The 26,071-nt window shown below is 42.1% G+C and overlaps 2 protein-coding genes across 2 annotated transcripts; one reads left to right on the plus strand and one right to left on the minus strand.

The window, feature by feature from the left end:
- Positions 1-35: 35 nt before the first annotated feature.
- Positions 36-20,754, minus strand: ankrd52a (ankyrin repeat domain 52a). Its single transcript, XM_021616543.2, has 26 exons — positions 20,553-20,754; positions 20,176-20,262; positions 19,615-19,693; positions 19,317-19,387; positions 18,994-19,194; positions 17,562-17,649; positions 17,214-17,356; positions 16,052-16,264; positions 15,733-15,811; positions 15,435-15,632; positions 14,564-14,681; positions 14,382-14,450; positions 14,031-14,171; positions 13,870-13,932; positions 13,608-13,719; positions 13,416-13,487; positions 13,075-13,276; positions 12,808-12,895; positions 12,465-12,582; positions 12,059-12,278; positions 11,826-11,913; positions 11,246-11,329; positions 10,917-11,062; positions 10,648-10,730; positions 10,328-10,502; positions 36-10,146 (listed from the first exon to the last, which is right to left on the minus strand). Exons 1-26 carry the CDS (start codon positions 20,577-20,579, stop codon positions 9,881-9,883), a joined length of 3,231 nt encoding a protein of 1,076 aa, XP_021472218.2. The 5' UTR covers positions 20,580-20,754; the 3' UTR covers positions 36-9,880.
- A 622-nt stretch (positions 20,755-21,376) lies between these two features.
- LOC110532555 (coenzyme Q-binding protein COQ10 homolog A, mitochondrial) lies at positions 21,377-24,301 on the plus strand. Its single transcript, XM_021616544.2, has 5 exons — positions 21,377-21,511; positions 22,182-22,334; positions 22,709-22,901; positions 23,164-23,265; positions 23,484-24,301. Exons 1-5 carry the CDS (start codon positions 21,381-21,383, stop codon positions 23,649-23,651), a joined length of 747 nt encoding a protein of 248 aa, XP_021472219.2. The 5' UTR covers positions 21,377-21,380; the 3' UTR covers positions 23,652-24,301.
- The last annotated feature ends 1,770 nt before the right edge of the window (positions 24,302-26,071 follow it).

Below are 26,071 nucleotides of genomic sequence, written 5' to 3' on the forward strand. Positions count from 1 at the left end.
AGGAATCAAATCATAACACATGATGCAGTGACTATTTATCAATAGCACTTTATTTAAAACACAACCAACCCTAAGCCACAATACTGAATGACAAGACCAATTGGCTGCAGCAAACATTGTATAAAATAGATTTAGGTTCAATGTTTAAATCATTTTATTATTTTAACGTCAAAGATTGATGCAGATTAGTCCGAAATTGTGAATGAATGATCTTACACACATCCGTAACATTTTGTAACAAATTACAATTTACATAGTTCACACAATGGAAATACAAGGCAAAGTGCTTTTGGGATCAATTGCATTGTTGTCAACTAAAGAAATGGCTTGAGGTTTTGGAGGGACAGTGGGTGGGGAGTGAGGGGGTGTTCCTCTCCTTGTGTGGGAATGAGGGGCAGGGTGAGTGTCTGTCTGGTCAGAAACCAGACCTCTCACCCTGTCCTCTATTGCCATGGAATTAAAGCTAGAATCTTTAGTTCCTACATTCATTTTTGGACTTAAATTAATGTTATGGCCATTTATTATTGAAGAATATAATTTGACTCAAACTAAGTTCAATGATCATACCCCATTTAAAACCCCAAATATACATGTTTTATTCGTTTTGCAATGTTGGTAAACAAACACTGTATAGCCTCAACATGGTTAACTATATTTTATATCATGGGTGGTCAGTCCTTGCATCCATAGCTCTGTCCATGAATTTGAGTGGTTCCATTTCTCCAGGCCCAGCCGTCAGCTTTTTACCAAAGAGGTGGGGTATCCGCTTTTGTTTCAATTAAGGATTCTAGCTTTAAAGCTGATGCACAATGACAGTGGGAAGGCAAACACTTAGCAAGTTGAGTGGATTAGTGTTTCTGAAGGCATACGGCTTGAGGGGAACAAAATTCAACCTCGTACAGAATATAATAATGCATATAACCGGTCTCCACTGTTAAAAATATGATAGTACCAAAACCAGCTATACGTACATATGCAATAACTAACCCAACCAAAATTCACATATTCCAGGAAGCTGTAAACGTTAAGAGACTAGAGCATAACATGAAAGCAGAAGAATGGAGAAATTAGGTTTTAAAAAGACATCAGTCTGGCTTCACATCCCAGTGGTATTTTGTTGTAGAAATGTGTATCATAAATCTCATGAACACACAATTATACATACAATCAAGCACACTTCATCAAGTTGAATTATTTTTCATGGTAAAATTCTCAGTTCCCATAGGCTATTGTGTATATATGTTTGTCAAAACAGGTGCAGATTAACTCTAGCTGCAATGTATGGGAGGTAGGAAAAATGCTACTATTGAAGAAGACAAACATGTGTATTTACATGGATAATACCATTTATATGCATCAGCCTTACAGAATTAAGAAAGTGAGAGGCGTTGACTATTCATGTTAACTCAAATGTTGAAATCGCGCTACGTCATTGGTCCTGTTGCCATTGTCATCACAGGTCTACAGCACATGCTGGTGATGGCATTTTCTACTCACAGTAGAATAGTATTTGCAGGTTTGTAAATGAGGTTAGAGTTAAATAGGGAATCTTTCCTTTCTCTGACAAACACACAGCATGTAGACTAGGCCTATGCCAGATGTCAGTTACTACTATTCAACAGCAAAGCAGTTTAGACTGTTCTGTTACCCAACAGCAAAGCAGTTTAGACTGTTCTGTTACCCAACAGCAAAGCAGTTTAGACTGTTCTGTTACCCAACAGCAAAGCAGTTCAGACTGTTCTGTTACCCAACAGCAAAGCAGTTTAGACTGTTCTGTTACCCAACAGCAAAGCAGTTTAGACTGTTCTGTTACCCAACAGCAAAGCTTGCAAAACTTTTGGAATGTTTAGCTGACAAACCAATTTTTTTTTAGGGTACATTGAAAAATCATTTCATTGTAACTATTGATGTGCCCTGATTTAGACTCCTCCTTTCCTGGTATGGGGTCCATAGTATTTACAATACATAAGCCACGGAGTGAAACGGACAACTAACCCGTAGTCGGTCTTCATCAGTTCACATTCAGTTAAGGTGCTGCAGAATAAACTAAGAAATCAACAAAGGGACCAACAAGTCACAGGATATGCCAATGAATGCATCCATTATTCTGTATTGCTCAGAGCACATTACCATAGTGTACCTCCAACGGATGGTATCAAAAAGACTGAATTACCATTGTGGTCCCTTACGGAGTCCAATGATAATATCTGGCCCCAGACTTCATTGTGGGTGACCGCGCATCTCAAGGCAATTCCCAATAGGAGGCTACACTCTAAGCTAATAAATGGGCAATTGGCATTGATCCTGTGCTTATTCTAAGAGTACGTCTATGTGCTTTTACAGCAAATTACTGCCAATAGTGGCAAACAATGTTTAAGAACACTTCCTTCCCCTGCTGGTTAAAAAGGTAGTTTCAAGGGGAATGTTATTCTACAACTAATATCACAGGGCTTCCAACAATGTCAACACATTATACCCTAAGCACTAGGCTGTTCTCATGCTACACCTTTCATTCCCTACCTTTCATTTCCATTGTCATCTATATGTCTGATTTAGACAGGCTTGGTTACTTGCCCAAAGTAACAAAAACATACATGTGCAACACACAAGTGTTTCTTTTAAGTAGTTGCTTGTAATGTGTAATAATTCTTACGTAGTTTTGTTAATGTAACCCATGGGTCACCATTTCAACACACCTCCATTATTGATACTAATAAAACATACATGATCAGAACAGCTGCAGAAAGCTTAACGTAACACATGTTTAGTGAGGGGGAATGAATGGGAGGTCTCCCTTAATGTTTCTTCTGAAAACAAGGCATTTCATAATTCCTTTAATACACTTAATTTACGGCCAGACAATATTTCATTTGATACGGAGGAAGATGCATACATACACACCTTGACATGCAATCAAAATATTCACATTCAAGGAGATTGAATCCCAAAAATGCCTCTAACACAATACACACAGTCAATGTATCAGTCAAATTATCTTGTGCATGGTCCCCCTTATGAGAAAGCAGCTTTGATACTTGAATATCACAGTTCTAAGAATGGAGTTCTTCACATCCTAGTGCCACTTCTCTGGATGCGAAGCAGCAAGGAGAGTTTACAATCCCACTGCATTAACCATCTACAGAAAGTTACTTAATTTTTTTCCTTGAGGAAGCAAATGATAAATAAGAAGTTTATTGCACTCGTCTTTTTCATCCACTTCAAAAGGGAGGTCAGCTTAAAAAGCGAGGATGATTCATCACGCCCTAATGCTACTAGAATACGACGCATGTTATATTAGACCACTTCAACAGAATGATCACATGCTTAACACTGCACACCGCTACTGAGGAACCACTACTTTTAATAATGCAAAAACACCACACGATTACGACCAAAACATTATCATTATTACTGTTATGTACCCTAATATGACTTCACAACCTGAACTATTCTGTACAGTTAGCACATCTAAGTATAAATACATCTAAATTGATATGCTCAGACTACAGTTACTGGTAATGATTATCCAATCCCATGCTTTCCTTCTCTTTGTGACCCCCTCGTTCAAACTCTTCTTGGCTCTAACCGCCACAGCATTGCGAGACACATCTTTGCTTGGAGGTATCGTCAAAAAATATGGTTCCATGTTTGGGTTTGTGCTTTCAAAAAAAAAAAAAAAGACTCCAATATTGGTGTTCAACATCAGGTATGATGGTACACTCGGATTCACCATATGACAGGACCCACGCGCAGAGATCCATAGCATGCACACGGAATAGGCCAAGAACATAAACAACAGTTGCTTATTTTAGCAAACATCACAAAGGTTGAGTGTTCTTTTCAGAGAGATGTGCTCTTATTTTACATGGAATTCATAAGACTTCCGGAAGGTATAAATGGAAGACCATGCCGTAGCTACAACATTCATTTAGAAACACATGAAAAGGCACCATGCCACCTCTGTGCTGGTTATCACACAGGTCCAACTGATGGAGAACAAAATACCAAGCAAGGATGAAGGGAAAAAATGAGACCACAAGCAGGGGGAAAGCTAGAAAAATCCTCCCATATTTACTAACCCACATTCACCAACTTGAGGGGGTAAATAATTACTGCATAGTACTCCCCCCCCCCACCACCACCCTATAGATTTATACACTATTTTTCCTCATGACCTTCATTGAATTACACATTTCTGCCCTTCACGTACCAGAACTTAAATCTTTAGAATCAAATTGACAACTGTTTGCATTTATAACAAGGTAGACTTTTTGCCCTTTCTCTTCTCTCCAACTGGTACTTAAATTAAGTGTTTTTTGGTTTTGGAGATTATAGTCAAACTGAACTAGACCGGTAATAAGTAAAATCCAATTAATGTTTTTCACTCAATGTAGCAAATATGGCAAAATCCCCAAACAATCTCAGGGAAACCTTGAGTTGTTCGCCATCAACATTGGATGTGTGCTTCAAGACACCCAAGGATATGTGTGTGCTCATCCAAAATGGCACCCTATTCTCTAAACAGTGTACTGCTTTTGACCAAGGACCAACTTTGGTCAAAGGTTGTACACTATGTAGAGAATACGGTACCATTTGGGATGCACACCATAATAGCAAAATCAGCAGAGATTTGATCAGTTCCACTGAGAAATGGAACTCCAGAGGGGTCACGTGTCATAACTTAGTAGGTACTGCAAGATATTGGTTCCTTTGCTTTAAAGTTAAGGCTTGGCTGTGAATGAAAATTTTACATTTGCCTTCTATGAAAGATACTTCAAGTAAGAATAGGGGCATCCATCGAGGTAAATCTATTCCCTGTTAACCACACATCTGCCAACATTAAAAACTGTTCCTATAATAATTACAAAACCAGCTCTTACAAAGAAATAAACATACATTTTGATCATTGCCGACTTGTTACATTATATTTGTCCTTACAAAGTCTGTCCAATTATAAATACTTTAACAAACCTTGCATCCATTCTTTTTTCCAGACTACCATGTCTGTTCTGATTGCTTTCCTCTTCCTAGTTTCCACCCTACGATCAGTACTAAGTAGTAATGCAAACCATTAGTCACCACTGACATTAGGACCTGTATCTCTGACAGCAATGTTTCAAATCAGAGCTTAATACCATTTTTATTTTAATTTTACTTTCTAACCATGGCTATCTGGGTAAATGAGTCCCAAACACAACAAAGAAATGAGTTACTGACCAAATATGACTATTATGCTTGAAGGCAAATAAAGGTTTCTATGGCACTAAATGAATGTAGCTAGGAGTATTTTCCTTTAAAAAAAACAGGCTATCAATTAATGCAAAAAAATTTAAGCAACTACAGCGTAGTATAATTTTCTGTTCAAAATATATTGTAAGGCTATCTCAATGGTATTAACAGAGATTAATGTTCAAACCCTCCAACCTGCTGTTTCCATTGTCAATGCATGACAAACACACACCTATAGGTATAGCCCGATCACATTCAAGAGACAGGACCCATAACAGGAAGACTAAACTTACATGACAGTTATTTCATGCTGCTACTTGTATAATTTCATGAATGCCAGAGCAGTAGTTCAAAAGGTCAGGAGAAAATAATTGTTCCAATTTGACCCCATATTCACATTTGCCAGTGAAGTCATGGGTCATATTTGGAGTCAGTGTGTACATTCCATGTTCTCGGAATTTATCTTTTTAATTTTTGTTTTTTAATCCAATGTACTTTGGCAAATAAGGCCGTAACTGTGACCTAAGATTTGCACAATAACTCACGCAAATCTTCAATTGGCATACATGTCAATTGTAAGTCGCTCTGGATAAGAGCATCTGATAAATTACTAAAATGCTTTGTTGGATTAGCTTAAATACAGGAGAAGGCAGTGCAATATTTGTGCTGCACACATTGTTCACAAGCACTTTATTGCTACAAATGAGAAATGTCCCATTTAATTGTATCTTTAAAGTCAGAAGAATGATCTCAAGCTCCTTTATAATGAGTTCTCTGTCAAGCAATGGAACACATATATATGGATAGAGGTCCAGATGGGATATATGCAGGAGAACTGGTGCCACCTGCTGGACAAGGGCATTGCAAGAAGAAAACTATTTATGACCTGCTAGCCAGACACACCTGCTGTTGGATTATTGATGTAATCAGTGTCTGTTATACAACATACAGATGTTGCTCAATGTGGAGTCATGGGAGGAGGATGCAAGCATGGTGAAAACAAGCCTAACTAAATCACTGGACTAACCAGAAGGACTAGTAACATACCCTGGACTGGCATCGAACAAACCACATTGTGATAACTGGATTTTGGACCATGTGTGACCATTTTAGACCCTGAGAGTTTTGAAGTTAAATCTGTCAATGAAGCAACAGTACATACATACCTTGCAATCTTTGCCATGACCTGTTTTGCACCTCTTCTCTCCGACAAAGCAGACTTGCTCATGTAGCTACAACACATATGCACTATTCAGAGTGATAATGCACACGAAGACACTGAACGTGTTAAAGTGCATAACTACCTCAATAAGTGCCTTGGATCAGGGTTGAATGAATAACTATAGAACTGTATGCATATCACAAAATGTCAATATGACTTGCATGTTATCAATCCATGTGATATGCTTACTGGCTCCACACAGCCTGAGACGATTAACTGTTTACACATGACACCAAAGACTAAACACTCCCTTTGTTCCTCCTCTACCCCAGACAACACAGAGAACACCGACTGTTGGGCACCACATGACTTGTTCGTCCATTAGATTAGGTCCTCATCTTTATCATCCAGAAAGAACTAAGGCATGTCATTTAGCCATCATCAAGAGATGTTATGGTGAAGAATTAAATAAATATGTAAATTAGTCCGGAATCTGAAATGTAGCTGTCCACTGATGATGCAATAGAAATGGTAGTGTAAAAAATATTTAAATTAAGTTGAGCAATGAGCTCCAGTGGTCTGATACAATCTACAATGTAGTACCACCAGACAAGATACACGTGTAACAAAAGGAATACCACGTAGCAAAAAGGAATTACACTTTTTGGCTTTACTAAAAACACAAGTACTACTACTGCCCATATGAGTGTAACATTTGTTTTTTCAGTTCATTCCTACAGTAACCCTGCCAACCTACCGGGCTTTCAATTATCTCTAGTAAGTCATGACTTCTATCCGGAGACATGACCAATCAAGCCCAACCAAGGAATCCTCTTCTTACCAGATTCACAGGTCTAATTAAGTGGGTGAGATCCTAGGGTTGGTCTTATTTTGCCATCCTGCCAAGATGTCATATGGTTCTAAATGAGATACCATGGTGGCAATCAATTTAAATGTTTTCTTGGCACAGAAAAATGCCTTGACACAGCGACTACAGCCTTTAGTCTAGAACAGATCATGTCCATGTAGCTAGGCCTAGTGTCAGAACTAAAATAAAGTGAACATCAAACAAGATTACCAAGGAAACAAAAGCCCTTGAGACTATGATTGTCTTTTCAATAACGTTCAAATGCCAGAAAGTAAATATTGCTTATATTATACAAAAACGAAAGAGCATTTCAATCTCATACCAGGACTGACCATTGTACTAGTCAAGATACAAGCGTTGAGAGGAACAGTGGTATTGCTCCATCTCTTAATTTCTGAAGAACACCGAACAAAAATATTAAACGCAACATGTAAAGTGTTGGTCCCATGTTTCATGAGCAGAAAAATGAGATCCCCAAAATGTTCCAATCGCACAAAAAGTATTCCTCAATTCTTGGGCACAAATTTGTTTACATCCCTGTTAGTGAGCATTTATTCTTTGCTAACATAATGCATCCATTGGACCGGTGTGGCATATCAAGAAGCTGATTAAACAGCATGATCATTACACATGTGCACCTTGTGCTGGGGACAATAAAAGGCCATGAAAATGTGCAGTTGTGTCACACAACACAATGCCACAGATGTTTTTTCAGGGACTGTGCAATTGGCATGCTGACTGCAAGAATGTCCATGAGCTGTTGCCAGAGAATTTAATATTAACTTCTCTACCATAAGCCACCAACATCGTTTTAGAGAATTTGGCAATATGTCCAAGCGGCCTCACAACTACAGACCACATGTAACCATCTCAGCCTAGCACCTCCACATTTGGGTTCTTTACCTGCGGTATCGTCTGAGACCACACGTTGATGTCAACGTTGTGAACAAAGTGCCCCATGGTGGTGGTGGGGTTATGGTATGGCAGGCATAAGCTACGGACAACGAACACGTTTGTATTTTATCAATGGCAATTTGAATACACAGAGACAGCGTGACGAGATCCTGAGGCCCATCGGGGTGCCATATCTCAAGAATCTGTATGCAATTCCTGGAAGCTGCAAAATGTCCCAGTTCTTCCATGACCTGCATACTCACTAGACATGTCACCCATTGAACATGTTTGGGATGCTCTGGATCTGTACACCCAGTCACGAAATCCACAGATCGGGGCCTAATGAATTGATTTAAATTGACGGATTTCCTTATATGAACTGTAAAATATGAATTTATATGACCTATATGAACAATTGTTGCATGTTGCATTTATATTTTTGTTCAGTATAAATTCAATTTCAGATTGACCAAGGCCAAATTTGGGGAAATAATCCCATTCAATGTACCAAAGTCTTTAGAGAATGAAAAAAAAAAAAAAAGAGAAATCAATTGAAATGGCTGGTAAAATGACTGAGCAGTAATCTCAGAATACAAGAGAAAGTGCTCACAATACAAGAGGCTTCACTGAGGTGCAATGGGGCGAGCCCGCTCCCAAAGGCAAACTAAATAACCAAGGCCTCATTGCTACTACTCTCCCTGTCTAATCGTTCAGCAGCTGCAAAATTATTTATCGAGGTATCTCAAGATCGATCTATCGTCTTTCTCTATACAGTACATCTCAAATAAATATTTTTGTTTTGCCATAGTAGTGATGATCACCTTTGGTCATAACTGATATGCTTTGAACCACATTCTAGCTTAGTAAACACAAAACTGTGTTGTAGACAATACTTCAGCATTGAGAATAAATTGATGCTAAAATCCCAACCCGAGCACTGTACTCCTTTGCAAGGAGACATGCTTACATATACATTTTTCAAACTTTAGCAGCTCTATGAAATTGACAAACTATTTTAGGCTAAAAGTTTAAATATAGGCTACTACACAAGGTACATATAATAATCATTAAAAAAAAAAATCAGAATAGATATATTTTAGCATTGCACTCTTGGGCAGGACTTTCTTCTGTATGGTTCCTTCATCAAGTCCTCTACCCTACTTTAACCCGTTTGATCATTCTCCTTTGGGGAAGGCTGTGCATTCCTATTCAAGGCCACCACTACTAGTCCTAGTTTCTGATATAATATTAAATACTGAATGATAATGAGAAGTGACTAAACAAGAGACTACAAACAAACACAAAAAGGAGAAGAAAAAGTCCTTTAAGCTGTCAGTCATTTTTCTGTGCTGACAAGTACCTATTTGCGGGACATATTTTAAAGGGATTGATTATTTAGATGATTTTTGTGGTTGGTTATTAGCAACCATTTAGGGACAAACAGCAGTATTCCAGTGACATTACAGAAAGAGAGATCAGTCTCTCTGTGTTAAGCACTAACTACTACAGAGCTGAGATAGATGCTGTGGGCTCTATTTGCATATAGATTTGACTGCACTTCAGGAGAAGACCATACGCGCACACATACGCACAGGCGTGTAGGTGGGTGTACTCAAGGGAGTCACCCTGTGGTGGTGGTTGTAGTGGTGTCAGATTGTAGGTGTAGGATGACCTCACTCAGAAAGGCACCCGTCCAGGCCGATGGCGGCGCCATGGTGGTCTTTGATTTAGCCGTGGTGATGGTGAAGGCTTCCGTTGGGCAGGGGTGTGCAGGCTGCGGTGATGCCGCAGTGCTTCAGTAGGTTGAGACCGGGGGAGATGGAGGAGGAGACAGAGATGGAGGAGACAGAGATGGAGGTGCAGGGGCAGGAGGAAGAGGAGCAGGAGCACGAGGAAGGGTCCAGAGGTGGGAAAGGTTTCATGGTAGAGAGGATCAGAGCCAGGCAGTCAGCCACGTCCTTGTTGGGGGCGCAGGCCAGGGCTGGAGTGTGGCCTGGTCAACAACAAAAACACCATCAGACCAGATACACTAGAAAGCTGTTGTCTATGGCCTATGCTCGAGGAGGAGAAAAAGGCCTAAGTAAGTAACAATCAGAAATCAATTAGAAAGCCCATAGCATTATGTTAAAATGAAGACAAGGTTTTGAGAAAGATGGAATAGTGTCTCTCCTTACCCTCCTCATCCACTGCCAGCACTGTGGCTCCTCGACTCAGCAGTGCCTGGACCACGGTGGCCATACCGTTGCGTGCTGCTAGATGCAGGGGCATTTGCAGTGCAGCGTTGGTTGCATTGACGAGGGTAGCGTTATGGATCTCCCCCAGAATCAGCAGGGCACACATCTCATGAGCCTGCAAGACAAATACAGAAACATGCTTACATCAACCATCATCAATACATGCACTCCGTTCATCAGAGAGGTGCTGAAAGCTTGAATGCTATGTTATTATGCTCCATTTCTTTCTGAGCTCTGATGATATTGTGAGGGCTGCTTACCTTGCTGCAGGCCAGATGCAGGGCAGTGTTTCCATTGTCGTCCAGCAGTGTCAGGTCAGCCTTGGCCCGTTGCAGGAGGATGGCTGGGGACACCAGGGGAGAATCAAGAGATAAATGACACAGGATTCCTCTTTACAGATCTACCCAACACATAATGAATTCACTCCAATCAAGTGGTAGTTCATTCTTCTTCAGAGGCTGATGAGAGAGAATCTGCTAAACTCTATCCTTTATCAAAACATCAACGAAAATGTGTTCCGTAGACTTACCCACGGTGCCACTCTGTCCGTTGTCAGCAGCAACCATGAGAGCAGAGCGTCCGGTGTGGTCCACGGCGTTGATCTCAGCGCCGTGGCGTAGGACCAGCTGCAGCCCCGACACGTCCTCGGCGCACGCTGCGGCATGAAGCGGGGTCCTACAGGCAAAGAGAGGCAGCCTGACCTTGGTGAGCTCAGTCTCGCATGACAACGAAACAGGAGATCAAATCTGGAGTCCACACTGAGCGCAGAGGTACAGCTCAGAAGACATACCAATGAAACAGAAGATACCCAGGTAAACATCTAGTAAGGTAATGACACCTTGCCCTCAATTGACTTACCTTCCTTTAGTATCCCTGGTGTTAACCATCTGTACACCAGCAGATTCCAACAGCATCTCTGCAGCTCCACTGCGGCCATTCATTCTGCAGCATCACACACCATCAAAACATCAAAAGATCACCACATAGACTGATAACGTCACAAAAAAGATGTGCGCGTCAATGTGGCCGGAAGGCGTGCGTTGTTACGATTCTGAAAGTTCAGATAGCTAGCAACAATGACAAGAAGCTGCCCTATGGGGAATCATTGGTGGCTTGTTTCATCATTATTGATACCATGTCTTGTTTTGAGGTGTTTTGACTGATGTTTATGCTAATATGGCTAAAATTAGCTAGCTAGCTAACCAACAATTGTAACGATGTATTTGAGACAAGTGCTCATTGTGCAAATGTATTTATGTTTTCAATAAACATTTGGAGACTAAATATAGTTCACGTTGTCAACTGTAGTTTAGAAACTGTCAGTTTTGTTGCTAAACAACCAACCCGTTTATAGAACCCATCATTACTGATCCTTTCCCAAACACATTGTTGTAATAATGTATTATCATGTTTAAAACATTGATTAGAGAATACTCACAGAGCACAGTGCAATGGGGTAAAGCGGTTTCCCTCCTGGCTACTACATGTTTTGTGTTCAAGTAAAACCTCCAAACAGCCTTCATGCCCTGATAGGAGCAAAAAAAGTGTGTTCATTTGAATAACAAAGACACTACAAAACAAACTGTTTTCCCCCCACATTTCATTTATACATTTAATATACACCCTTCTTGAAAGAGGGTGTTTTGGGATGTAACCAATAACCACACAGACCTTGGTAGGCGGCCCAGTGTGACGGCGTGTACTCTTCGTGGTCCAAGAGGGAGTCGAGAGGATCGGCGCGTGTGGCGGCACGCAGCAGACTGGCCAGGATGTCAGTGTAGCGGTGGGAGGCAGCGTAATGCAGGGGGGTACGACCCTGGCCGTCCCGACACAGGGCAGATGCCTCGTGATCCAGCAGGGCTGTCACACAGTCCTCACGGCCCACCACCGCCTATGGGACAGGTTCCAAAGAGTTACACAGCTATATTTCTAACTTTTACAGTGCTTTAATAATTATTTCAAACTAATGTTGCAGTGTTCCTCTGTACCACACAACAACCAGACAGGCTAGGTGTAGCTGAAGAATGAACTTTTTCTCAGCTGAGTAATGTGAAAAGCCTCTAGGCGTGTAGCTCACCCCTCTGTGCAAGGCTGTGCTGCCCCCCTTGTCCTTGGCGTCAGGCCAGGCCCCCTTCTCCAACAGCAGGTGGACACAGTCTGTATGGCCACCTAGCACGGCCAGCATCAGAGGGGTCCTGAGGAGGAAGACAGGGAGACCACACACACAGTCATTTATATTACAACGTCAACAACAATGCATTCTAGCAGACAGGATGTGCGATTCTGTAAATCTTCCATGAACAGCCTAAACTGTATTGCTAACACTGTATCTATATGGAGTTATTAAAAGTAAATAACAACACGTTTACATTACAAAAACAAAGTTCCCTGCCAGGTAGCAAGAAAGAGAGACCACTCACTGTCCCTGTGTGTCTGTGACGTTGGTAAGGTCTGCCTCCTCCCCGCTTTCCACCAGCATGTGGAGACATTCCGTGTGGCCGTTGGCAGCTGATATGAAACAAATATTCAATCACACATTCAACCCTGACTGCTTTGTTTCTAAGCTATTCCATACTTGCTAATATCGAACAATATACAGGGAAACATACTTGCATGTATTCATTACACATGGCAAATAAACTTTAACTCATTTCAACCCACATCTGGTTCTGAGGGGGGGACCGTACCTGCGACATGTAGAGGGGTCCACGTGTGTCTGTTCTCGTTGAGGAGGCAGGAGGCCCCCTGGGCTAGCAGGACCTCTACACAGCGGGCGTAACCTCTCTGGGAAGCCAAGTAGAGCACAGAGCGGCCCGAGGCATCTTGCACATCTACGTAGGCAGCAGTCTCTGTCAGCACACTCAGAGCCTGCCAGTGGCCATTATCAGCCTGAGGGGGAGAGGAGATGGGATACGACAGGAAGCGGTCATGTTTTGGCTGCTCTATATGAACATGGCATCTTCTCCACACACTCAGTCTCAAGCTACAAAGTAACAGAGAGGATTTTAGGAATGAAAAGCACACTTACAGCTAAATGCAACGGACTCACTGGAATACTGCTCTCAATGTCTCCTAGGGCATTAAAGGACATTTCCAGGAGCTAAAGGGACAAGAGTCACGATGTAATACTATCCACAGATACAGCAAAGTCATGATGAAAAACAATTTACCTAAATGGCTGGAGCTATACAAGTTACTGAACACAAACAGAAGGACTTACCAGTTCCAGGTTCTGCTTGTTGCCGTGGGAAGCAGCATAATGAACAGCACTGTAACCTTTAGAGTTGACCAGGGATGGGTCGGCACCATTGTCCAACAGATGCTCCAAGCAACTAGTAACAAAAACAGACAAAAGCCCCAGTCAAGTAGGGGTCATGAAATAAACAACATATTTTGAGTTCTTTAAGCGGATCTTTAAATCAGTAGAAAATTATACACATTTTAAAAAGATACAAAATAATGGTTGCAGACAGTAAACTAACAAATAGGACTCCTTATCTCCATCCTCCTCGCTCTGAAGAGTCCCAGGGAAATGTCGGTCCATTCTGGAAGTGCAGAATGAACACGTTTATTCACAAATTCAACACAGCTATGTTTCCTGAAAGCGTCTTGGTGTATTTGTCGATGGAGTGCGAGTTCCTACCTGCAGAAGGCCTGGGAGGCAGCAGAGTAGTGCAGGGGAGTGCAGCCTGTACGGTCTGGCTCATTGACCTCAGCGCCAGCACTCACTAGGGTCACAGTGCATTGGTACCTCCCATTAGCAGCTGCATAGTGCAACGGAGTCCTGAGAGACCAAGAGAAGGCCCAACTAATAATCAGTGCATCAATCAAATGTATTCATAAAGTACTTTTTACATTAGTTGTTCACAAAGAGCTTTTACAGTACCCAGGCGATCTCAAATTACTGACTATTCCATTTAACATTACTATCTCGTACTCACACCAGCATGAGTACAAACACAGACAAAGAAAATAATCAGTGGCAAAAACTCACCTTCCCGATTGGTCCCTCTGATTCAAGTCAGTACCACTGCTTAAGAGCAAGTTGAGACATTCAACGTTTCTGTCAGCAGCAGAGAAGTGAGTAATAAGATGATGAGAATGACAGACTCATTTGGGTATATTATCCAATAGTTCAGAATGGGTCCAGTTTTGGAGTGTGATTATGTGTCTTACCCTCCAGAAGCAGCAGCATGTAGACAGGTCCTTCCAAAGTTGTCTGGAGTGTTTATGTCAAACCCGGCTGATAGTACGTGCTCCTTACTCATAGATGAAACAATACTGTACAGCTGACCTGAGGGGAGAGGAAGAGGCAACCAGGAGTGATCCATCAAATACAGATATAATGTACACTACCGTTCAAAATGTCCTTGTTTTTGAAAGAAAATCTACTTTTTTGTCCATTTAAAATAACATCAAATTGATCAGAAATATAATGTAGACCATGTTAATGTTGTAAATGACTATTGCAGCTAGAAACTGCAGTTTTTTTTAATGGAATATCTACATAAGGTTACAGAGGCCCATTATCAGCCACCATCACTCCTGTGTTCCAATGGCACGTTGTGTTAGCTAATCCAAGTTTATAATTTTAAAAGGCCAATTGATCATTAGAAAACCGCTTTGCAATTGTTAGCACAGCTGAAAAATGTTGTTCTGATTAAAGAAGCAATAAAACTGGCCTTCTTTAGACTAGTTGAGTATCTGGAGCATCAGCATATGTGGGTTTGATTACAGGCTCAAAATGGCCAGAAACAAAGACTTTCTTCTGAAACAAAAGGGATTAGCTGACACAACGTGCCATTGGAACACAGGAGTGAGTGATGGTTGCTGAAAAATGGCTTCTGCATGCCTAAGTAGATATTCCTAAATCAGCCATTACCAGCTACAATAGTCATTTACAACATTAACAATGTCTACACTGTATTTCTGATCAATTTGATGTTATTTTAAATGGACAAAAAAAAGTGTTTTCCTTTCAAAAACAAGGACATTTTGTAAGTGACCCCAAACTTTTGAACGGTAGTGTATGTATGTAAGTACCAACCTGAGGAGAGTAGCTTGCGACAACAGTCTGAAAACCCATAAAGCACAGCCAGGTGCAGCGGGAACATCCCATGAATCCCTTGTCTGGCTGTATCTGCACCGTTGGTCATCAGAGTACTGATCAGTAGTTCATGGCCGTACTTAGCAGCAACATGGAGGGGGGTATTGCCATATTTATCCACACTGTCAATCTCTCCACCTAACAACAAACAAGAAACATAGAATCAGAGACCCGGTGGGACAGGACTTGTATAAAGCATCCTAACATGTCATTCAGTCAGAGGGGTTGTCATGGTTACCGTTTTGGATGAGGATCTGAGAGCGTGTGAAGCGTCCATGAATGGCTGCCATGTGCAGGGGGCTCTTCCCTGCATTACTCTAGCGAAGGGAGAAGAGAAATATGACAAACTAGTCTGGCAGAGAACAGATAAATCCTCCCATCGCCACCCATTAAACAACATCTAAGGCTACTGATTGCATTAGCCTCAGAGTAGAGCTGCTGATCTAGGATCAGTTTTTCATTTTAGATCATAATGAATAAGATTACATGGACAGGTGGGGACATAATCCGAGATCAGTATTCCTACTCATTGACACTTTATGAATAAGGGCACAGACCTGCTGGTTGACGTCGGCCCCATTGTTGACCAGCAGCTCCAGGCAGAGGGCCCCGTTGGTGGACACAGCGGCCAGGTGCAGTGGGGTATAGCCACTCCTGTTAGGCTGGTTGACGTTAGCTCCTTGGTTCACCAGCTCATTGGCCACAGCCTCTTGGCCTGTGTAGCAGGCCACATGCAGAGCAGTGTTCCCAAAGGCATTGGGCTCATCCAGCTGAAAGAGTACAAGATCACACAAGACATAAGGAGCTAGCTAAGCAACAAACAAACAAACACACGAAGGCGGATGTTTACATACACTTAGGTTGGAGTCATTAAAATCAGTTTATCATCCACTCCACAAATGTCTTGTTAACAAACTTTAGTTTTGGCAAGTCAGTTAAGACATCTACTTTGTGCATGACACAAGTCATTTTTCCAACAATTGTTTACAAACAGATTATTTCACTTATAATTCCCTGTATCACAATTCCAGTGGGTCAGAAGTTGACTGTACCTTTAAATAATTTTCTGGAATTTTCAAAGCTATGTCATGTCCATCATTTGAGTCAATAAATATAAATATATATATATATATATATATGCGCATAAAGAGAGAAAACTAAATTGAATACTATTCTGTCTCTTCTGGTAATGGTCAAACTAAAACTCAATTAATATTACTTCCTATGGCTATCTTGAGCATCCGTTTACCCATAAGGCCATATTGAGACAGCTCCCAAGTATGTGCATTGTCCAGCTGACTAATGACAAATATCGCCTACGCTCACAGATCTGTATCTCGTTGACAGTGCCTAAGGCCTGTACAGAGCTAGGTAAAAAAGCATTCCAGTACCCTGCCTCCACTACTTGGAATGAGCAACAAAAGGACTTGAAACTACAGGAGCTCTTCTCCTAGAATCATTTTAAAGCCAGGGTAAAATCTTTGGTGGAAAATGAATTGGCGGCAGTCAATGGTTTGACCACTAGCTGAACCTCTCCTCCCAAAACAAATGTGCCTATTCAAATGTGTCAGATGTTTTTTTTTTTATGTAGTACTTTGTGTTGTAAATGTTTGAAACTTTGTGTACTGCTATATTGGCCAGGTTTATCTTGTAAAATAGATGTTTAATCTCAATGAGACTAACCTGGTAAAATCAATACAATTTGACCTCTACACTCACCTCAGCCCCGAGCCTCAGTAGGTACTTGACTATGTCAATGTGTCCGCTGGCAGCGGCAGCATGGAGAGGGGTGTAGCCCTGCTTGTCCTTGCAGCCCTTGTCTGCACTCCGAGACACTAGCAGCTTCAACACCTCCAGATGCCCTATAAGTTACATAGGAGAGGCAGTGTGAGTACTGTTTTAATGTCACCCTTAGCGAGGAGTACATCCATAATGTTCACCCAACTTAAAATTGGGAAACACTGAATATTTATCACCTGCCATTCAAGCCAGTTTTATGAAATTCTGATAATTCGGTACTCTAAGAAAATCACTTTAAGAGTTTTCCCAGTGCAGAGTCCAACTCACCTAAGTACGCTGCCCAGTGGATAGGCTGTCTCTCTCTCTTATCATTGGTACTCAAGTTGGCCCCTTTATTCAGCAGCAACTTCACCATCTGAGGACAGACAAGAGGAAAAATTACATATAAACAGAGTTTCATTATTCACTAAAGCATCTCAGAGTAGGCATGCTGATCTATAACCAGGTTTTCCTTCAAAATTATAATGAACAAGGTGGGAGAACTGATCCTAGAGTTGGATGGTGGTTGGAAGAGCACGCTTACTTGAAATGGAAAAGTGTTGCGGTACCTTTTGATAAAGAATAGCATGAAGATGAAGCAGCTGCTTTATAAGTGGGATGCAGTGTTGAGTGCTACAATCCAAGGGGTTCGTGCTGATTGTACACAGCCTAGTCAGTTGTACACAACCTAGTCAGTTGTACACAACCTAGTCAGTTGTACACAACCTAGTCAGTTGTACACAACCTAGTCAGTTGTACACAACCTAGTCAGTTGTACAACTGAAGGCCTACAACTGAAATGTGTCTTCTGCATTTAACCCAACCCCTCTGAAGTAGTGGTATGTGTTAATTGTAGGAGTGCCCATGGGGCTGGGGATCAGAAAGGTCCTGTGCGAGAGAGGTAGGTTGATGTTTCCAGGGTTAGAGTAGTGCAGAAGTTGTCACATGCTGAGGCAGTGAATTAAGTAGAGGAAGATGGGTCAAGGGGGAGGGATCCTGAGAGGAGTGGTGTGAGTAGTGGGGAGGCAGGTAGCCTAGTGGTTAGAGCGTTGGGTCAGTAACCGTAAGGTTGCTAGATCGAATCTCTGAGCTGACAAGGTAAAAAATATGTCATTCTGCCCCTGAACAAGGCAGTTAACCCACTGTTCCTAAGCTGTCATTGTAAATAAGAATTTGTTCTTAACTGACTTGCCTAATAAAGGTTTATAAAAAAAATGTATAAAAATAATTGTAGATATGAACCAGTACAGAGGGATAAAACAAGTAATATACGTTTCAGTAAGATTGGATTTTTGGCATTTATAGCAATGGTTATCAACTGTACTGCAGGGATGGAACGTAAGTCGCAGAAAATAGAGGTTTTGGTGGCAGCTGCAGAGAGGTATTGGGGTGTGCGAGATTTGACATCAGAAGAGTTACAGGGTGTGTTAAGTGGTGGTGTCCCATCCTTTCAGGTAGTTGGCCTGAAGTAGGACTAAATTGATTTAAATAGTGGAGTAGGGTGGGAGTTTTTTGTGAGTAGTGTAGTATTTGTAAAAAAAATTCAAGCAAAGTATAAGGGAGTTTTACTCCAGTCTAGTAGGTGGCGGTAATGCAACATATTGGATGCCAACCGCCTTTAAACCTCCTCAAAGAACTGATCTTAGATCAACAGTTCCACTCTGAAATGGTTTGTAAAAACAGCCCTGTTCCAAGAGCACACAGTATTTCCAGCTCTCACCTCCATGTATCCGCTCTGAGCAGCGTGGTGCAAGGCGGTTCTGCCAGTGCGGTCTGCCATGTTCAGATTGCTCAGCTGGGGGAGCAGGGCCTCTGCACAGCGCGTGGCTCTATTGGCAGCTGCAACATGCAGTGGAGTCTGCCAGAACTTGTCTCGTGCATTGGCCTCTGCTCCCTGCCGCAGAAGTAGCCCCACTGCCCTCTGGAGAGAGAAGGAATCAAACTGGGCTTGAGAAAACACTTATTGTCAACACCCAAACAGTACCAAACATTGATACAGTGCTTTATAGTCTTCACATTAGAGAGATGATCAACACTGCTTACTTCATTCCGGGAGGCAGCAGCTCTGTGCAATGGAGTTAACCACACATGGTCCTTAGCATTTACATTTGCACCTATGAGAGTGTACAAAACAAGGAGCAATATTATAGGGCCTTGACAAGTACAGTTGAGTCATTTCTTTCAAGTTTCAGTCAGACTAATGAACAGACACTACACATTGTTACTACAACTGTACATAGACCAAAACACCCTTTTCATTGCAAATATAGCAGGTCAGGCGTGGGGAGTTCTGTTTAGTTAACATAACTACCAGTGGTTGGTCAATTTTGGTCACAATCACCTGCATTGATGAGGAGGTCCATTATATGAACATCCCCCAAACAGGCAGCAGCATGTAGTGCTGTACGGCGCTCTTGGTCCTGTGGGAAAAGTTAAGACAAATGAACCATCTACATTAAGACGCAAAATCCATCTCCCTCTTACACTGGCAGCCACAAATAAGTATATTGATGAGATACTGGGCCGGGAGTTAGCCTAGTGGTTAGAGCGTTGGACTAGATCGAATCCCGAGCTGACAAGGTAACAATCTGTCGTTCTGCCCCTGAAATTAGCCCACTGTTCCTAGGCTCTCATTGAAACTAAGAATTTGCTCTTAACGGACTTGCCTAAAAAAAATAAACTTTAGGCCTTCTGTTGACATTCTACTGTTTGTAGATATATAAATTAGGTTTTAGGGAAATACAAAATAATAACCTAATCACTTGAATTGGGAAAAGGATCCACCTGGCACCCCTCCCTCTACTTGCAATAACTGGAGAAATGTTGCGATACAGTAGCTAGCTAACGTTACAATATCAACCTACAATATACCAGAGCCAGTGCTGTGGCAACACAAACATACCAGTGCATTGACGTCCTCTTTCTTGTTGTGCAATAGTAGTTGAATTTCATCGGCATTTCGATTAAAAACTGCTTGGACCAGTGGAAGCTGGAGATAAGCACAGGAGAACGTCAGACTGTGTGGTTAGCAAGGAATCGCAGCTAGTTAACGTTAGCTAAGTAAAGTGAACCGTTGGCAGACAGCATCAGGCCGCGCCGAGGTTTAGCTAACAATCCTACGACACATTGCTTGCAGATACTTGCATCAGTAACGTTATGGGACTTGGCAACTTTCAGGAAAATGCAATCAAAACATTTGATTAGCTAACTAGCCAGCCAAATAGCCAGGCTTTTCATCTAACGTTAGCTAGTTAGCATGCTAACTACTTGCTAGATCACCTGGTCTGTAATATTGTGTACTCCCATCTCCCAAAGTCAGCCAGGACGGAGCTCCTTCATTAGCGTGGAACTGCAAGGTATATTAAACGATAGTTATCTCATGTAGATAGTTAGTTATTAATACGAAAGTTCGTGATCTGTGTTTGCTGTCCGTCTCTGCTTGATGTTTGTTTGTTAGTTCTGCTATCACGCACATGCGCAGTTCCACGTCCCCCGTTTTGCCCTCCACAAAATGTGAAAGCCTGGCAATGTTTGAGGAGAATTACAATTATATACTAAATGCATTTCAAAATAATCTCACCATTTTAAAATTGTACTCGTTTATTATATAAGAAATAATTGCTTACTCCCAGTAATGTTCTTTGGGAGCAGGGCGGTTGGGATTGTAATACCTCCGACACAGTTGGTGGCAGCAATGCACTGATAGGACAGTTGCTCTGTTTTAGAACAGTGTGTCCCTGGCCATGAGCCTGACCAATACCGGTGTTTACTTTACTAAACAGATACGGTCGAGATAAAGAGTTGTCGCCGTATGGGGAAAAACTTGAACGCGCATTTTATGCACCTTCGGCGTCCCAGGACATCGAGCTTGGAATAAATAAACGATTTATGTAAACGCGGCCTTTTTGGTTGCGTCTACTTGGATAAGTGAACTGAAGCTTATCTACGCGGTGTCTGACGTTGATGGATGCCTTGAAATAGGACTGGGAAAGGCTTCAAATAGCCAATCCGAAATAGGCTAAAGTCGGTGTTTAACAGAAACCTACAGATCCGGTCTCCGTGAACCGTTATTCTACTTGAGGTTCTGATAAAGTAACCCAAAATACAATGGCAGCAACTGCCCGGCGAATACCGATGGGTGTGCGGACATTCAGTGAGTTTTTGGAGATTGCTGTAGGCTCTGGGCGCTCACCATGTCACACCGCGGGGTCAAGAGAACATATGAGACAGACTATCAGGTGAGATTAATGAATTGATAACTTCATGTGACACGATTAACCAATCAGTGCTGTGCATGCGCATATCTTTGAATCCCCTTTGGTACAGGTTTTTGTTCCAGCAAAGCACTTACACATCTGGTTCAAATAGGTCCACACTGAAGAACATTCAGTTTTTTCAGAGAATATAAACAATTAGTAACTTGTGTTCTTCCTATTAATCATCAAATTGGCATTAAGTCCTAAAAAGTGCCCTTTTCAATCCTATCAATGTCACCATTGTTGTATATGCATATTGTGGCTTTCTTCGTGTTGGTTTCACTTTGTCAGTAGTGCTCTCTGTAATTTTGTCTATGACTGTAATTAAACTTTTTATGACTGTCACACAGTTATTTGTAGTGAGCACATTCAGACCCCAATAGCAAAACATGCCAGCTCTGCAAGCCACCTCACGTAACCTGACTGAGTGGGTCGCATTACACATAGTTCCATTCATGTGTTTTCTCAGAATATAGTAGCTTGTCCTAGACATTGAAGGTTAGGACACTACTGGCAACCTTTTCCCCCTGCAGGCAATATATTATTTCTGCCCTGACTCTAAAGGCAGGAAGCCCGTCTGGAAAAGTGTGTTTGTTAGAGATGTTACACTCCAGTATTTTTAACATGATCCTTTCTCTCCCTTCCCTATCAGACACTTGTCATCATGTGGTATTGTAATGACTAGGACTCCCAGAGTGCTTTGCCATCAGCAGAATTGGGACACAATGACATCAGTTCCCCACAGCAGAACCTTCATGGGGTTCACAAATAAGAGAAAGGAGTACTCCGAGCGGAGGATACTGGGGTAAGATGCTACCATACATGAAATAGAATATATTGTAGGACTTGCTATTTCTGTATGTAGTTTTTAAAATTTATTTTACCTTTATTTAACTAGGCAAGTCAGTTAAGAACAAATTCTTATTTTCAATGACGGCCTAGGAACAGTGGGTTAACGGCCTGTCCAGGGGCAGAACGACAGATTTGTACCATGTAACCTTCCGGTTACTAGTCTAACGCTCTAACCACTAGGCTACCCTGCCGTTACAAGCTTGAACGAGAGCTTGAATGCATAGATAGATTTCATATTAAAGGAAAAAATAGGGCTTAGCCTATTTGAAACACAAAGTGGAAGGGATGTAATGTTGTTTTCAAACTCCTTTTGCTATGCTGCTTCAGGTACTCTATGCTGGAGATGTATGATGTGGTAGCCAACGTGGATGACTACAAACTCTTTGTCCCCTGGTGTAAGAAGTCCCAGACCATCATGAAGAGGGCAGGCCACTCCAAAGCTCAGCTAGAGGTGGGATTCCCACCCATCGTAGAGCGATACACATCCATGATCAGCGTGGTGCGACCCCACATGGTCAAAGTAAGTCCCTCCTGTTTAATTATGGTTTAAAAATCCCAGTAACTTCCAGATTTCCTGCTTATTCCCTCCTGGTTTCAGGAATCTTCCAACTAGGATTTCTTGAAAACCTGGGATTCTTGAGAAAGTTACCAGATTTTTTGCAACCCATTTAGTCCCGCTTAATTGAGGATTCATGAATTAAGATGAGATATGTGATGATCATTGGTGGTTTGGTGATAGATTACTCTAAGTAACCCTTTCTTATTGGATTACATTTTTTTAGGCGGTGTGCACAGATGGAACACTTTTTAACCACCTGGAGACGATATGGCGCTTCAGTCCTGGAATCCCTGGTTATCCCCGCACCTGCACTGTGGACGTTTCGGTGAATATGACAGCCCCAGCTTGCAGCCCTTTTGTTTATCTCATGCTGCCAACCTCTCAGTTTCTTCTAATCTTGCTCTCTATTTGTGCATAGACCTTGTGCATGTGAATAGTCTAAGTTATATCCGTTAACAGAGCTTATCCTTTGCTTATCCTCTTTCTCTTTTGTATGTCTTCTCCGACTGACATTCTGCCCTCTCCTTCCTTCCTGCCACACAGATCTCGTTTGAGTTCCGCTCCTTGCTCCACTCTCAGTTAGCAACTGTGTTTTTTGACGAGGTGGTAAAGAAAAATGTGTCTGCCTTCGAGCGCCGGGCCGGCACGCTCTACGGCCCACAGACTCGCGTCCCACGGGAGTTAATGTTCCATGAGGTACACCAAACGTGAGGTCCATCTGCCATTGTGTGCCCTTGTCCCAAAACAGCCTGCACCTTCACCCTGGCTGTCCCCTGTATCACCTAGATGGACCTGCATGACACTACACCACCAACCACCTCCATTGCCACCCAGGTGCAATTAGCCTGGTCCCAGAACTGTTTGTGCCATCTTGCCAACTCCTAGGGTCACACTGGCGTGAGACAGCACTTCTGAGATCTTGGACCATCTGGGACCAGGCTAAGATGCCACTTTGTGCAACCTCACATCGAAGAGTAAGGACCAAGCAACCAGCTAAACACCCTTCACAACTAGTTGAAAGTCCCATATCTTAGCCTGGATCATGTCTTGTAAAAATCTGCCATCTACCTCCTCACAAGGGTTGCTCTTCAATGTTGCATTGGTGCTTGTGCACAATTTAAATAGAAGAATCCTTCTTCCAAATCTAGTTGTAAAACAAAAAAGCCACTACACATATTGAAACAGATTTAATGTATTGCTGTGTAAGCGTGAGTGAACAGGACACAATATTGAGTCAACCAATGACATGGACCATTTTGAGTCTGTCATACAGTATGTCTGTTGATGCTTCAGATGGTTGAAGAATGGATGCTGGTGCACTCCACTTACCTGCCACATTAAAGTCGTACATTCATGTCAAATTAATTTATCTTAGAAATATATTTTAAATGTACAGTATTGCTTATACCAAGAAGTGCTTATTTAAAATGTGTTTGTTTTGAAGTTATTGATTATAAATATACACTGAGTATACAAAACATTAGGAACACCTACTCTTTCCATGAGTGTTCACCTGGTCAGTCTATGCTCCCTTATTGATTGGACCTGTTAAATTCACTTCAATCAGTGTAGATGAAGGGGAGGAGACGGGTTAAAGAAGGATTTTTAAGCCTTGAGACAATTGAGACATGGATTGTGTGTCATTCAGAGGGTGAATGGGCAAGACAAAAAAGTGAAGTGCCTTTGAACGTGGTATGGTAGTAGGTACACCAGTTGGTGTCAAGAACTGCAACACTGCTGGGTTTTTCACACTCAAGTTTCGGTGTGTATCGAGAATGGTTCACCAACCCAAGGACATCCAGCCAACTTGACACAACTGTGGGAAGCATCGGAGTCAACATGGGCCAGCATCCCTGTGGAGCGCTTTTGACATCTTGTAGAGTCCATGCCCTGACAAATTGAGTCTGTTCTGAGGGCAAAGGGGGGGTTGGGGGTGCAACTCAATATTAGGAAGGTGTTCCTAATATGTTATAATTGTGTGTGTGTACAGTCGTGGCCAAAAGTTGAGAATGTCTGTTTCAAAGTCTGCTGCCTCAGTTTGTATGATGGCAATTTGCATATACTCCAGAATGTTATGAAGAGTGATCAGATTAATTGCAATTAATTGCAAATTAACTGAAACCCAAAACAACATTTCCACTGCATTTCAGCCCTGCCACAAAAGGACCAGCTGACATCAAGTCAGTGATTCTCTCATTAACACAGGTGTGAGTGTTGATGAGGACAAGGCTGGAGATCACTCTGTCATGCTGATTGAGTTCGAATAACAGACTGGAACCTTCAAAAGGAGGGTGGTGCTTGGAATCATTGTTCTTCCTCTGTCAATCATGGTTACCTGCAAGGAAACACGTGCCGTCATCATTGCTTTGCACAAAAAGCGCTTCACAAGTAAGGATATTGTTGCCAGTAAGATTGCACCCTAATCAACCATTTATCGGATCATCAAGAACTTCAAGGAGAGCGGTCCAATTGTTGTGAAGAAGGCTTCAGGGTGCCCAAGAAAGTCCAGCAAGCGCCAGAACCGTCTCCTAAAGTTGATTCAGCTGCAGGATCGGGACACCACCAGTACTGAGCTTGCTCACGAATGGCAGGTGTGAGTGCATCTGCACGCACAGTGAGGCCAAGACTTTGAGGATGGCTTGGTGTCAAGAAGGGCAGCAAAGAAGCCACTTCTCTCCAGAAAAAACATCAGGGACAGACTGATATTCTGCAAAAAGGTACAGGGATTGGACTGCTGAGGACTGGGGTAAAGTCATTTTCTCTGATGAATCCCCTTTCCGATTGTTTGGGGCATCCGGGAAAAAAGAAAGGCCGGAGAAAACAAGGTGAGCGCTGCCATCGGTCCTGTGTCATGTCAAAAGTAAAGCATCCTGAGACCATTCATATGTGGGGTTGCTTCTCAGCCAAGGGAGTGGGCTCACTCACAATTTTGCCTAAGAACACAGCCATGACTAAAGAATGGTACCAACACATCCTCCGAGAGCAATTTCTCCCAACCATCCAGGAACAGTTTGGTGATGAACAATGCCTTTTCCAGCATGATGGAGCACCTTGCCATAAGGCAAAAGTGATTACGAAGTGGCTCGGGGAACAAAACATAGATATTTTGGGTCCAGTGCCAGGAAACTCCC

The sequence above is a fragment of the Oncorhynchus mykiss genome, chromosome 9, assembly GCF_013265735.2.
Source record: "Oncorhynchus mykiss isolate Arlee chromosome 9, USDA_OmykA_1.1, whole genome shotgun sequence".
NCBI classification, from domain to species: domain Eukaryota; kingdom Metazoa; phylum Chordata; class Actinopteri; order Salmoniformes; family Salmonidae; genus Oncorhynchus; species Oncorhynchus mykiss.

Bases quoted from the DNA above. Each gene is read 5' to 3' on its own strand.
- ankrd52a (XM_021616543.2), bottom strand. From the start codon at position 20,579: ATGGGAGTACACAATATTACAGACCAG. The intron at 14,172-14,381 runs GTGAGTTTTTGC...TTGGTCTCTCAG, and splicing joins CAGAGGGACCAATCGGGAAG to GACTCCGTTGCACTATGCAG. The intron at 13,488-13,607 runs GTAAGTCCTTCT...TTGTCCCTTTAG, and splicing joins ACAAGCAGAACCTGGAACTG to CTCCTGGAAATGTCCTTTAA.
- LOC110532555 (XM_021616544.2), top strand. From the start codon at position 21,381: ATGGCAGCAACTGCCCGGCGAATACCGATGGGTGTGCGGACATTCAGT. The intron at 22,335-22,708 runs GTAAGATGCTAC...ATGCTGCTTCAG, and splicing joins TCCGAGCGGAGGATACTGGG to GTACTCTATGCTGGAGATGT. The intron at 22,902-23,163 runs GTAAGTCCCTCC...ACATTTTTTTAG, and splicing joins TGCGACCCCACATGGTCAAA to GCGGTGTGCACAGATGGAAC.